Here is a 14570-nt window from a genome sequence, read left to right as displayed (position 1 = left end):
ATACTGCAGGGGCTGTTATTGATTGCAATAAAAGCAAGGTCACTTTTCATATCAATGGTAATGAGCATATAGTGCACTTTCCGAAGAAACAATTCCAAGTGAATGGTATTAATATTATTGAAAAATCTCCGACAATCACTATTGGAAGTTTTCAAATACCTCTACCTACTGTCAAAAAGAAATATGAAATGCTTATTGTTGGGGAAATGCATATTCCTATTGAGGTATCTTAGTGATTTACGAAAGTTCTTCGGTTTCATGCTAATCGAAAGTGGTTGTTATAAGACCTGATCAACCTTATTAATGAATCATTTTTGAACGGTATGAAGTTGATGAATTTAGTAAGCACTACTTTCTGTCCCCACTTTTTTATTCCCTGTTTTTATTAGTTAAACTAGCAAAAATGCCTGTGCATTGCAACGGGTACAAAATAAATACATGTGTGTGCTTCGAAATTTAAAGAAAAAAACCACTTTGCATACATGGCATGACTGCAACTCAGATCTGAATGAAATTTTCCATGTATATGAAATAGCAAAGTTTAACACACTGCCTAGTGATGTACCAGTATCAAGTTTTGTCTTTCGTAAGTCAGGAACAGGTCTTGTATCTCTTGTGATGTGATCCGTCCCTATGTCAGAAGATAGTTAGAAATCAAAACAGGGTGTGGAAAGAAACATGTAAAAGAGCGCTATAGTGACTATTGTTGGCAACAGGGAGGTAGTTATAGACACAGTAAAATATGTTGCTACAGAAAAGAGCACAAATACGTAAATAATTTGGTATGATGGCCCAGCTAATATATATGTTGCTCTAATAAATTGGTTAGACATTGGCTAAAAGCCAAATAATCCCTTTTTCACTACAGACAACAGCTAGAGCAAGGGATTGATGTATCAGGTAAAGTAAACTGCCAAATCCCTCTTTACTATTGGATATTCTTCAGAAAACATAGTCCTGCATGTATATATTGAGCAAAATGAATGAAGAAAAGGGAACATATTCACTCATGGTAGAAGTAATTGCACTCTAACAACTAAGAGAATAAGTTAGAGCAGGGGAGATTGCTCTTTCTAAGCTATAATAGCATGCAAAAAATGGGCCCTTTATGAAGATGAAGGTAGACCATCAAGTTGCAGTAAGTGAAGTGCTGGACAGTGATATACATTATGGTTGTTTTGTAATGTGTCCCATCGTATTTAAATATGCGATGTGATGCTATAGTAGACAGTAAAGAAACAAAAAATGGCCGTCATACATGATTGTTAGAAAGAGGCCTCACATTTGATCGATATCATGATTGTTGCGCCATGATACACCATTTTCAATCTTGGAAAACCGACTGGCCTTATTCATGTCAGACCTGCACAAAGGTTATAGGCGTCTCAGATTCTATTGAATTCACTACTGGTTTAATTCTCAAAATTTGGTCTCAACAAATAGAAAAGGTAAGTAAGTATTAGCAGAATGAAATGTAATTAATGTCACTTAAAAACCAAAATAGTCCACCCAAATGCAGTTATAAAAATTCTAGAACGAGAAAGAAAGAGCCTGTGCATTGCAATAATGGGGATACTACTTATTTCTCTCCATCCATATCTCCTTCGGGCGTTGATGCTCTCGATCTACTTGAGCAAGCGCATAGTGTTAGAGCTTGGTGCACCTCTAGAGGGCAGCACTCATATTGTTGTACATCAATCAGTGTAAATAATTAAGGAGCAACATCATATAAATTCAACGCAAATGTTGCAGGCATATGAAAAAGAATGTCTGTACTCCAGAAAGATCATGGGCAGACGAAAGACCACAAATTTGAATACAGATCACTTGTTCCCCTCTTCATGATCATTGAAATTAGATGAATTTGTAACCTTTTGTTTCTCTAGTGAACATGAAACAGGGACAACAATTCAGAAACAATAAACTCAAACAGAGGCTCTATGAACTGATTTTCTTTCAAGGGGATACATACCCCTGTCGTCGTTGTGTCCTCTGCAGATCGAGCACGCCGCCCCGACGGTAGACGTGGAGCCCCGTGATCGCCACCTAGCGCCTGCGCTCCCCCGTCTGCTGACTCCACGCTGTCCTAGCTCCATTGGAGCCAGCCCGGCCTTTCTTCGCTCGTTCCGTTCCCTTTCCTTCGCTCCTTTCATGTCCCCCATCTGCACATCTGCAAGCTAGCCTTTGCTTATTGATTCCGAGGCAGCTCCTTGATAATGAGGACATTGAAAGGCCTATATAAATTCTGCAAGCTAGCCAGTGCCGGACGGCGGCACAACGACGATCTGCTTCATGGTGATGAAAGAGGGTGAAGAATACCACCGCAAGGAGGCCAGCCGCTTGGGTGGGAATCGATAGCGGGGTGGCGGCGATGTTCGCCACGGGAGCCAGGCAGACGGTTTCAACAGGTGCCACTGCCAATGTAATTAGAACACTTGTAGTCTTTCAGTGAGCAAAGTGCAGATTACATGAAGTAAGCCGGATAGCAATTATATGCTTCGTGTATGGATAGAATACAACCATCGGCTATAGTACAGGGAGAAGACTGGATGCGACGTAAATATCTCACCTCTTGAAATATGTGAACTGGAGTGTTTCTCAACATTCCCTTGGATCTGCTCCGGAGTGAATATTGATGCACTGGTATCGAAATCAGCACTCTCCAACTGCCTCTGCAACTGCATTGACAATAAAGTCGAGATAAGCATTACACATTGCTTCTTCTGCTCATAAACACTTAGCAAAAGTTTAGTTGTGTATGTTTCAGTGAGAGAGGGCAAGCATAGAGTACATACAGTCTCAAGTATGACAGATTGGCTCTCAGAATTGTGTTTTCTAATCTGAACTAACATCTCCAGTTTCTGTAACAGCAATCAAAATGATGTAATTAGCATCTTCAATACAGTTAAGTTTGATACTTTGAAAGAGGCACTATAAAAACATTTTGCTTCACCTGTTGTTGTAATTCCTGTTGAGTGTGCATTTTCTCGGCAAATTCTAGAGGCTCAAGCTCGGCTTCATCAATAGCCATCTCTTCTCTATCAAATTAAATAGAAAAAAAATCAGAACATGGCTTTTAGACAACCGTTCAAGTTAACTCTGTAAACCACAAAGTATTATTGCTAGAGAGCAGGTAATTGTGGTTGTATATTCATTTTACTTGTTCAGTTCTATGGCTGGCGCATTAACTGACACAGCTCTTTTCCTTGAAAATATAAATAAATAAAAGAGCACACCACTACACATATCAGCGTGAACTATATTCAAACATGTATAGCAAGAATGAGCTACCTACAAATGGCCGTGAAACAAAGCAACAATGGTGCTGCAGTGCACTGAGTCTTTTTAGCAAACACATGGCGTGCACCTCGCGGGCTGGTGGTTGAAGTTGATGGGGGCAGAGCAGCACTGAACTGCACGCAGCCTGGGCAATGTTGGCTTTGCCCAAGGATCAACACACACATATATAGTGGAGAAGAAGAACACGCAGAGGTTTTCTAGCACCGCACACTTGTGCCCTATTCTCTTGTTCAACTTAGCAACAAACTCAGGTGATTACAAGTCCTTAAGTACCCGGACTAACCACAGCACACACGCACGCACCCACTAAGCACACTTTTGCATCCAGCCACGGTCAAGCCACATACATCAGCTGAACCATGACTGGCTCCACTAGCCGGTAGAAACGGCAACTGATAACCACCTCTCTGGCCGCTCAGTTTCGGCCGATCTCCACGCACTTGGAGACGCAACACTGGTGATTATCAGGTCCACAACTAAGCCATTCTAACAACTAATCTTATCCATGCAGTACGTGCATGCTACTCATCTAACGGACGCCCACACATGCATCCACTTTCTTCTAAGACTGACTCAAAATTAAACATGATCTAATTAATCATCTCTACACTTAGCACTAATAACAAGATTAGTTCCACCGACCATCGAACTGCTCCGTTGATCTGTGCGTGATGGGAGGAGCAGGTGCTCCGGCCAGGTGAAGAAGAGCGTCGGGGAGGAGAGGAACCAGCTCCCGTCGGCTCACCTGTGATTGAGAGGCGAGGCAGACGGTTTGGAACTGTCTTTGCCGTCGCCGGAGCACTGGACGCCGGCCAAGAGAGGAGGGAAGGTGAGTAGCGTCACTGGAAAAGGAACACGCGGGGGCTGGGCTGGTGGTGGAGGACGACGGCGTCGGGTCATGGCGAGAGAGAGGGATTGGGTGAAGGTGTGGCGCCGGCATCAAGTGTCGCTGGTGGTGGAAAGTCGCAGGGGTGGGAAAGGCGCATGGCGGAGGGGCGTTGGCGGTGCGCGGCGGCGTGTTGGGGGTCGGCTGCGACGGCGCATGGTGGGGGCCGGCGGCGCACGACAGCGTGGAGATGCGCTGGAGGTGGAGATGGAAGGCAAGGTCGTCGTGCAGTTTTTTTTTTTCTTTTCTCTCGTCAGTACCGGTTCGATTGACTTATTAGGGGGACTGCAAGGTGGATACCTAAAACACCAGGGACCTTTGTGTAAAAAGGATGCGACGGTGAACCCGCCAGACTCAACCCGTGCTTTATTATTATTAGGGAGAGAATAAAATAAATCCCATGTTTTGTCTGTTTCCTGAATTTCCTGTGCAATAAAAAATGACCAAAAATAAAAGTTCTCAGAATGCTCTGAAAATTTTATACGATTTTTTCTGATTATTTAAGAATTTTTGGTGCAAAAATTATCACAGGGAGGTGCACCAGGTGGGCAGACCCGCCTGGGCGCGCCCCCTCCCCTGGCACGCCGTGGGGTGTGTGGTCCCCACGTGCCCCCTCACTTATCTCTTCGTCCCACATTGTCACCTACCTCCAGAAAAAATCACTCTTGCTCTCTCTCCCATGTTCTTGAGCTCAAACCCATGGATTTCGATCTCTTTGCTCGAAGCTCCGTTTCCGAAACTGTTTCGGGGATTTGTTGCTTGGTATGTGACTCCATCATTTGTCCAATTAGTTTTTGTTTTAGTGGTTTATACTTTGAATAAATAGCTACTCTTGGTGCTGCTGTGGATGTGCTTGCATGTTCAATTCTTAGTGTTCTAAGTAGTTTGAATGCTTGCTATAGCCTCTATGTATCCGTATGAGTAGTTTCTATTAGTTTTGTGAAGTCCTGTTGGAAAAATTTTGTGGACTAAAAATTCAGATTTTTGTTCATAGGAAAAATTGTACGCGGACATGATGAACCTGTTTGGAAGGAGTTCTTCGAGGAGACGATCCTTAAGGGTGTCCTCTAGTGACGGTTTTGCTCGTCGGTTTTACGTTGAACCAAGTGAAAGTTCCACGCGAGATGCCGCCACCAAAACATGCTTATGGCCTTGCGATGAGTATATGATGCAAGTGGGCATTAAGGAGGAATTCGAGCAATATGTTCACAATGCCGGTCTCGGTCCCTACCTTTCAGATAAGTGTGAACAACGCCATCTTCTCACTGAATCATTTGTCAAAGAATTTAAATATTTTCCACGTGAGTCTAGGGTGTCGTTTATGCTTTATGATGAACCATTTACTATCCCACTAGAGAATTTTGCTTACCATTGCAAGCTCCCATTTTGGGATTCGCTTGATGAGCCAGCAAACTCTGAGTATGAGTCTTTCTTGACTAGCCTTTGTTACAGTGAAAACAGAGGAGTGAGACAAGGAAGGATAAAGAGCATTCAGATTCCCGCAATTCAGTACTTTGCATTATTTAACGGGAAATGCATAGTAGGCAAGCAAGACTGTAGCATACTTTGTGCTCCAGACTTGAGCCTCATTCACACCGCTCTCACTGGTGAAAGGAATTATAACCTTGGAGCAATTGTTGCACGTAGACTTCAGCATAACGCCAAGAGTGGTTGGTTCTATGGTGGGATTTATGCCACCCGTCTAGCACGAGGGCTGGGTGTTTCACCTTTTCCCTTTGATCCTATCCTACCCACTCGGTATTTATATTTTGATGCTTTAAAAGAGCATAAGATTCTCGCGGGAAGGGCTGATAACTTCACTTATAATCTGATGTTTAACCAATCACATGTTGTGGACACATATTTGCCTGCGCCTGCTCTCTTTGATTATCACAGCAAGGAAAGATATTTTGTTCATGAGAGCGAGGCCCGAGCTCACAATGCAGCAGTGTTGGTGGCACGGCGTGCTGAGGCATCCGCACCGAGAGCCTCTGTGAGCTACCACGCTGACTACTACCCTCCAGGTTACTGATCGATTACCAACTTAGGCCAAAAGCCTAAACTTAGGGGAGTACGTGTTTCTCACCGACATTACATGCATGGTCACCTATCATTCTATCTGTCGGTGTTCACACTTTTTCATTGTATCATCCATGCTTAGATTTATTTTCTTGCTTTCTTCTTGTGTGTTTGAAAAACTTTAGAAAAAAACCTAGAAAATTAGTTGTAGTAATTTACTTTCTATGCATGCTTAGTAGTAGTATTAAAAGAAAATCCAAGAAGATTTCCTTGTTCTTCTTTTGCTTGTTGGGAGCTTTCCCGTGTAAATAGTTTTTCTTGTTTTTGCTTTTTATTTGCTTGTTGAAGAAAACCAAAAACTCCAAAAATATTTCAGTGTGTTTCTCTAAATTTCTTTTCTTTTTATTCGAGTCTTACCGAGGAGAAGACCACGATGAAAATGTTGAGTGGCTCTCATATGAATAACTGTTGAACTAATAAAGAGCCCATTTTACCTTGTCTTCTCCTGTTGAATAAAATGTTTTGCAGATTCCAGCTTAGTCCATGGCACCATTCGGTCGTGCAAGTGAAAGGCAATAATGACAATATTCAATGAGCTAGTCGTGGCAAAGAGAAACTGGTATGAACTCGACTTGTTCTTATTGTGTAAATATGTTTAACCTAGTGCCCATGATTCAGCCCATTATGATTAAACATGTTTGCAATGACAATTAGAGATTATAGTTTCTCATGCCATGCATACGTAGCTGGGAGTTGATAATGATTTATCTTGGATATCAACATAGCGTTAAAATGATTGTGATGTAGTATGATGATATGGTATCCTCCTCTGAATGTTGGAGTGGCTTGACTTGGTACATGTTCATGCATGTAGTTGAATCAAAACCAACATAGCCTCTATGATATTTATGTTCATAGTGTTCATATCCTACTCATGCTAGTGTCCAATGTTACTTATGCATAATGCCTGGTCATGATCATTGTTGCTCTCTAGCTGGCCACTTCTCAATCTTAATTGCTAGCCTTTGTGTGTACTAAGTGGGAATTCTGCTTGTACATCAAAACCTTGAATCCAAAGTTATTCCAGATGAGTCCACCATACCTACCTATATACGGTATTACCCTGCCGTCCTAAGTAAATTTGCATGTGCCACCTCTAAAACTTCTAAAAATTATCCGTTTTGTGTGCCTGGATCGTTCATGGAATGACAGGAGGTGGTCGATATCTTCCGTGCTAAGCGGGTTATCCTCAGGTCGAGTGTTTATTCACTCGCCATCGCACAAGGAAATGGGCGGTAATAGGGATTCCCAGTCATGAACTCAAAAATGCAAATAATTAAACAAAACTCCCCCGGGACTGATGTTGGTATGGACGGCACCCGTTGTTTCGGACAAGCCATGGAGTGTGATTGATGGTGGAGGGGGAGTAAACCTTTACTTTTACCGCTTGGGAACCGCCACTAGCGTGCTTAGCATGGAAGATGTAGATAACTGATGGCCGTGAAGTGAATGAGAAGGGTGCATGTCTCAAAATATCATTTATCTCTGTTTTAAAAACTGAGCTCTGGCACCTCTGCAAATCCCTGCTTCCCTCTGCGAAGGGACTTTCTATTTAATTTTATGTTGTATCGTCACCTTCTAAAAACAAGCGCCAGAAACTGAGTAGAGCACAACTGTCATGATTTATGCATTGTGTATAGCTAATGTTGGGTGCATCATGACTGGATCTTTTCTACCATGAATTACAATGTTTAGTCGCTTCTTGAACTTTGGAGGTGCTCTGCATTTATGTTTTGCAGTCTCAGAAAGGGCTAGCGAGATACCATTGTTGTCATACTATATCATGATTGTTTTGACAATGTGTTGCCATTTGAGATATCTTATTATTGCTCGCTAGCTGATTATGTCATTGATATGAGTTAATATAATCTTTAAATGTTATTGTTGACATGATTAGTTATAATGTTGGCTGAAAACCTGGGTGCTGTTTAAGCTTATTTATGCAAACAAGAGCAAAAGAGTTCGTAAAAGTTTTTCTTTCTCACTTTCAGTTTATCAACTGAATTGCTCGAGGACAAGCAAAGGTTTAACCTTGGGGGAGTTGATACGTCTCCAACATATCTACTTTTTCCCATCCTTTTCCTCTTGTTTTGGACTCTAATTTGCAATGATTTGAATGAAACTAACCCCGGACTGACACTGCTTTCAGCAGAACTACCATGGTGTTGTTTTTGTGCAGAAATAAAAGTTCTCGGAATGGAACGAAACTTTGCGAGGATTTTTTATATCAATAATAAGAATTTCTGGAGCCAAGACCCACCAGAGAGGGGCCCCTGGTTGGGCACAACCCACCAGGGCGCCCCCCCTCCTGGCGCGCCCAGGTGGGTTGTACCCACCTGGTGGCCCCGCTGACAACCCCTCGGAGCCGCCGCCAAGCCCTGTTCTTCTTTGGGAGGGCAGATCTGGAGTCCGTTTGGGGCTCCGGAGAGGGGGATCTTCGTTCTTCGTCATCACCAACCGATCTCCATCGCCAATTCCATGATGCTCCCCACCGGGAGTCAGTAATTCCTTCGTAGGCTCGCTGGTCGGTGAGGAGTTGGATGAGATTCATCATGTAATCGAGTTAGTTTTGTTAGGGCTTGATCCCTAGTATCCACTATGTTCTTGGATTGATGTTGCTATGACTTTGCCATGCTTAATGCTTGTCACTTTGGGCCTGGGTGCCATGAACTCAGATCTGAAACATTTATGAATTCATCATTATATCCATGTTTTAGATCCGATCTTGCAAGTTATAGTCACCTACTACGTGTTATGATCCGGCAACCCCGGAGTGACAACAACCGGGCCCACCCCCGGTGATGACCGTAGTTTCAGGAGTTCATGTATTCACTATGTGTTAATGCTTTGTTTGGGTTCTCTATTAAAAGGAGGCCTTAATATCCCTTAGTTTCCATTATGGACCCCACTGCCACGGGAGGGTAGGACAAAACATGTCATGCAAGTTCTTTTAATAAAGCACGTATGACTATTTACGTAATACATGCCTACATTATATCGATGAACTGGAGCTAGTGCCGTATCGCCCTAGGTCATGATGAATGTCATCCAACAAGTCACCGATCCAATGCCTACGAATTTATCCTTATTGATCTTGCTGCGTTACTATTGCTATCATCACTGTTACACTTGCTACAAATTATTGCTATCACTGTTACTGTTACCGTTGCTGTTGTCACTACTATCAAAACTATCAAACTACTTTGCTACTGATCACTTTGCTGCAGATAATTAATCTCCAGGTGTGGTTGAATTGACAACTCAGCTGCTAATACCTTCAAATATTCTTTGGCTCCCCTTGTGTTGAATCTATAAATTTGGGTTGAATACTCTACCCTCGAAAACTGTTGCGATCCCCTATACTCGTGGGTTATCATTACCACATCAGCAGTTGAAGATATTGCAATATCAGAGGCAGTAGAACATTCAACAATAGAGATAGCATTATCACGCTCAAGACATTTTAAACATGGTGGCACAAAGTCTTCCTGAGCAGAACTGATCCGTTGAGCGAGTAGTGAATCGATCTCCTTTTAAAGATGTTCATGAGACGCTCTCAGTTTCTCGAGATCTTGCTTCCTTTGAAGATAATCATAGGAAAGCTTCTCATGAGTGGCTGAGAAGGTTTCGTGACGACTTTGAAGTTCCTCGTACTTAACACGAAGATTTTTGATGTCTTCGATTAAGGACTGAGTTTGATTCATTTCCGCGTCCAACAGGTCATCACTTTTGTCTAGCAACTTTTGAATGTGTTCCATAGCAGTTTGTTGTTCAGTTGGAATTTTAGCAAGAGTTTTATAGCTAGGTTTGGATTCACACTCAGAGTCATCTTCACTGGAGGTTTGAAAGTAAGCATTGCGTGCATTTACCTTGGCACCTCGTGCTATGAAGCAGTAGGTCGGAGCAGGGTCGTCCTCATCATTGGCTTCAGCGTCAGTGACGTGACCATTGTCTTTAGTGTTGAAGATGGACTTGGCGACAAATGCCGAAGCTAGAGCCAGGCTTGCCACGCCTGAATCAGACTCCTCCTCGGACTCCACCTCCGCCTCCTCAGAAGCAAACTCCTCCTCTGAATCCATCTCCTTGTCAATGAATGCATGAGCCTTTCTAGATGAGCTCTTCTTTTGAGACGAAGAATTTGATGAAGACTTTGAAGAATTCTTCTTCTTCTTGTCGTCAGAATCATATTCCCTGTTCTTCTTCTAATTCTTCTTAGTTTCCTTGTTCCATTGAGGACACTCAGATATATATGTAGTGGCCTAGCTTCTTGCATTTGTGGCATGTTCTCTTCTTGTAGTCACGAGAGGAAGCCTCATCATTTCTTGAGATGGATCTTCAAGACTTTCCGAAGCGATTCTTCTTGGAGAACTTTTGGAACTTTCTCAGGAGCATTGCTAGCTCTTTGACAATGTCTTCAGGATCACCAAAACTACAGTAAGATTCTTCTTTAGATGAGGAAACAACTTTTGCCCTCAAAGCACAGGATTGGCCATAGTTGGGACCGTAGATATCTCTCTTCTCAGATAGTTGGAACTCATGTGTGTTGAGCCTCTCAAGTATGTCAGACGGATTGAGATCTTTGAAGTCAGGGCGTTCTTTAATCATCAGGGCCAGAGCGTCAAATGAGCTGTCAAGTGATCTCAGTAGCTTCTTCACAATTTCATGCTTGGTGATCTCAGTGGCGTCGAGTGCGCGAAGCTCATTTGTGATATAGTGGGTTGCTAGAGTGACAAAAGCTTACACCGAGTAAGGGGGTTGTTGCCTATGGGAGTAAAGGGGACTTGATACTTAATGTTATGGTTGGATTTACCTTAATGGTTACTAGTAGTTGCAGATGCTTGCTAGAGGTCCAATCGTAAGTTCATATGATCCAAGTACGGAAAGTATGTTAGCTCATGCATCTCCCTCACATAAAATTGCAATAATGATTATCGATCTTCTTATCAATTTCCTAGGATAATTTCGCATACCATACCATCATTATTCCACACTCGCTATTTGTAATATATTGTAATATATTCTAACTTTATGTTGACATCACCTATTTTTATATTTTAGTTCTATTTCTTATTTCTAGATAAAAGCAAACGCGCGGTGTATGTAGAGTCGGATCGGTGGCAGATAGGACTTGAGAGAATATTGATATTACCTTTAGCTCCTTGTGGGTTCGACACTCCATACTTACCACTTCCATCTTTGGAAATTTCTACGATGGTTCCTTGCACTTGGGGATTATCACTTACCTAAGTGATTGGGCGAGATCTATTGATCTTAGCTCAAGGGGAATAAGGTGAAGACATGGTCTTCTGAGTTCAATCTCAGCCTCCCTAACCAGACGTATAGTTGTCACAACAAATGGAACTGGTCTAACAAATCATTAGTTAAAGTGCTAGTTATCGACTAGAGGGGGGTGAATAGGCGATTTTTATGAAAGTCTTCAAAACACAAGGTCTTTGAAGACAAACTGTAAGTATGAACCTATATGATATGCAGCAGAAGATGAACTACACTGGACAAGCCATAGTCAAGTAAGCAATATAGTGAAAGCACGAAGACTAATAGCGGCTAGTCAGTATGGATCAGAATGAAGACAGTATGAAGCCAAACAGGTAATAGTCTTCGCACAGTGAAGTCAAACAGATCAGGCAAGCTAGTAATGACTCCACGAAGACAAACTGAAATGTAAAGAAGGTAAGGGATAGAACCAGTAGCTTGGTGAAGACAAGGATTTGGTAGACCAGTTCCAGTTGCTGTGACAACTGTACGTCTGGTTAGGGAGGCTGAGATTGAACTCAGAAGATTGTGTCTTCACCTTATTCCCCTTGAGCTAAGGACACCTAGTCCTCGCCCAATCACTCTGGAAATTCTTCAAGGTAGACATCCAAACCTTCATAGACTCCGTTCACCGGCGATCCACAATGACGCTTGGATCCTCAGAACGTGACGCCTAACCGGCTGGAGGATGCACTGTCCTCAAGTGTAACAAGTCTTCAGGTCACGCGGAGAGAAATACTTCAGTGATGCCTAACACTCTTTGTCTCTGGGTGTTTTGGGCTTTGTTCTCACTAGGATCACTCTCTCAAAGGCTTCAGAGGTGGGTTGCTCTCAAACGACAAAAGCTGTGCACTAACTCTGAGCAACCAACAATTTATGGTGTAGGGGGTGGGCTATTTATAGCCAGGAGGCAACCCGACATGATATGTTCGAAATGACCCTGGGTCACTAAGGAACCAACACGTGTCCAACGGTTGGATTTCAAACACACGCGGCATCTTGGCTTTGGCTACAAGCAAAGCTGACTCATCCAACTCTGGTTAAGATTTGTTCTCACTGTCTTCGCTCGAAGACGTAGGATTTTGGTTGAGCATCACTTCAGTCATCTTACTTTGTTCACTTGGAACCCACTTAATAGTACGGTGGTTCCTATGACTCAAGAAAGAAGAAAAGGAAACTACGAAAGAAACTATGTCTTTACACTCCATAGTCTTCAAGTGAATGTCTTCATCGTCATTATCTTCAATGTGAATGTCTTCACAAACCACCATTGTCTTCAATGTCTTTATACATTTTTAGGGGTCATCTCTGGTAGGTAAACCAAATCAATGTGGGACTACTACCTGTGTTATGCTGCAATTCTCACAAACACATTAGTCCCTCAACCATGTTTGTCATTAATACCCTAAAACCAACTAGGGGTGGCACTAGATGCACTTACAATTAGTATTCACCGAGCTAATGGTTCTATCACCTCACTCCTTTACTTACTGTTTAGTTTCGTGATGTCATTGCATGCTCATTTTGTTTGAAGACATGGTCTGAGCACATTCCCTCTGATTATACCTTTGTCTTCACACTATCTTCCTAAACTACTCTGTTCTACCTAGTTGTTGTTTGTCTTCGCATATCACTTGTGTTGTTATTAGACCTTCTAGCATGCCTAGTGTAGTTTATCTTCCGTTGTATCATGTTTAGTTACTATTTCGCTTCCACGTCTTCGAAGACATCGACTGTCTTGAAGACATTCATAAAAATCGCCTATTCACCCCCTCTAGTCGATAACTAGCACTTTCAGTTGGTATCAGAGTGAGGTGCTCCCTTATTCTGTGTGATACGGTTTAACCACCTGGAGTTTTAGCTATGTCGACAGTAGGGATAATCAAGGTCTCCGCTGCATGCTCCTTCTTCGATGGTACTGATTACCCTACTGGAAGAATAAGATGCGCATGCATCTTTAAGCCATTGAGAAAGACCTCTGGTGTGTCATCAGGACCGGAGTTCCCAAAGTTGGTAAGCTGAAGAGGTTTGTGCAACTGGACTCAACCGCCAAGAACATCATCTGCGGTCATCTGACCAAAGGGCAGTATGGGCGTGTGAGTGCTCTAGATTCTACGAAGCTAGTCTGGGACTGGCTCTCCAAGGTAAATGAAGGCGTCTCATCCCAACGAGACTTGAGAATCGATGTTCTTCACAATCTCTTCAACCGCTTCAAGAGGCTCAACAATGAAAGCTTACCTTTGATCGTCTCACTGATATCACCAATGAGCTTCACGCTCTTGGCGCCACTGACATCACCAGCCATGAAGTTGTGAAGAAGCTACTGATATTACTTGATAGCTCATTTGATAGCCTATCTTTGATGACACAAGAGCGCCCTGACTTCATGAAACTTGATCCTGCTGATATTCTTGAGAGGACCAATACTCATGAATTCTAGCTATCTAAGAAGAGAGATATCTATGGTCCCAGCTATGGACACTCTTGTGATCTAAAGGAAAAAGTTGTATCTTCATCTGAAGACTCTGATTGCAGTTCTGGTGGTCCTGAAGACATTGCTTGAGAACTTGCAATGCTAGTCAAGAAGTTCCAAAAGTTCACCAAAAAGAACTCTTTCAGAAAGTCTCCAAAGTATGATTCCAAGAAGGCAGAGACTTTCACTCGTGACTACAAGAAGAGAACGTGCCACAAATGCAAGAAGCCAGGCCACTACATGGTTAAATGCCCTAAGTGGGAAAATGAATCAAAGAAGAAGAAGAAAAGCAGGGATTCTGACTCTGGCGACAAAAAGAAGAAGAGGCACTCAAAGTCTTCATCCCACAAGAAAATTTAGTCTGGGAAAGCTCGTGCATTCATCGGCATATAAATTGATTCAAATGAGTATGGTTCTGAGGAGGTAGTGGAGGAGTCAGAGGAGGAGTGTGATTCAGGCATGGCAAGCCTGGCTCTAGCTTCAACATTTGTCGCCAAGTCCATCTTCAACAATGAAGACAATGGCTACGACACCGTTACTGAAGCGAATGACAACGAC

At 42.7% G+C, this 14570-nt stretch overlaps 1 protein-coding gene across 3 annotated transcripts; it reads right to left on the bottom strand.

Annotated features, from left to right (window-relative positions):
• Positions 1-479: 479 nt before the first annotated feature.
• Positions 480-4416, bottom strand: LOC109750448 (uncharacterized). 3 transcript variants are annotated; one of them, XM_073501523.1, is made up of 8 exons: positions 3943-4416; positions 2954-3038; positions 2796-2861; positions 2570-2678; positions 2320-2414; positions 1973-2170; positions 1283-1363; positions 480-631 (listed from the first exon to the last, which is right to left on the bottom strand). In XM_073501523.1, the coding sequence occupies exons 2-6, from the start codon at positions 3029-3031 to the stop codon at positions 2150-2152; spliced, it is 369 nt and encodes a 122-aa protein (XP_073357624.1). In that variant the 5' UTR covers positions 3032-3038; positions 3943-4416; the 3' UTR covers positions 480-631; positions 1283-1363; positions 1973-2149. The 3 variants fall into 3 exon arrangements, with proteins under 3 accessions (XP_073357624.1, XP_073357623.1, XP_045085874.1); XM_073501522.1 differs by having other exon boundaries at positions 1973-2414; XM_045229939.2 differs by lacking the exon at positions 2320-2414.
• Between the last annotated feature and the right edge of the window lie 10154 nt (positions 4417-14570).

This window comes from Aegilops tauschii, chromosome 6, assembly GCF_002575655.3.
Source record: "Aegilops tauschii subsp. strangulata cultivar AL8/78 chromosome 6, Aet v6.0, whole genome shotgun sequence".
NCBI classification, from domain to species: domain Eukaryota; kingdom Viridiplantae; phylum Streptophyta; class Magnoliopsida; order Poales; family Poaceae; genus Aegilops; species Aegilops tauschii.
The sequence above is the reverse complement of the archived record's forward strand: the minus strand, read 5'-3'. Positions and strand labels throughout refer to the sequence as shown.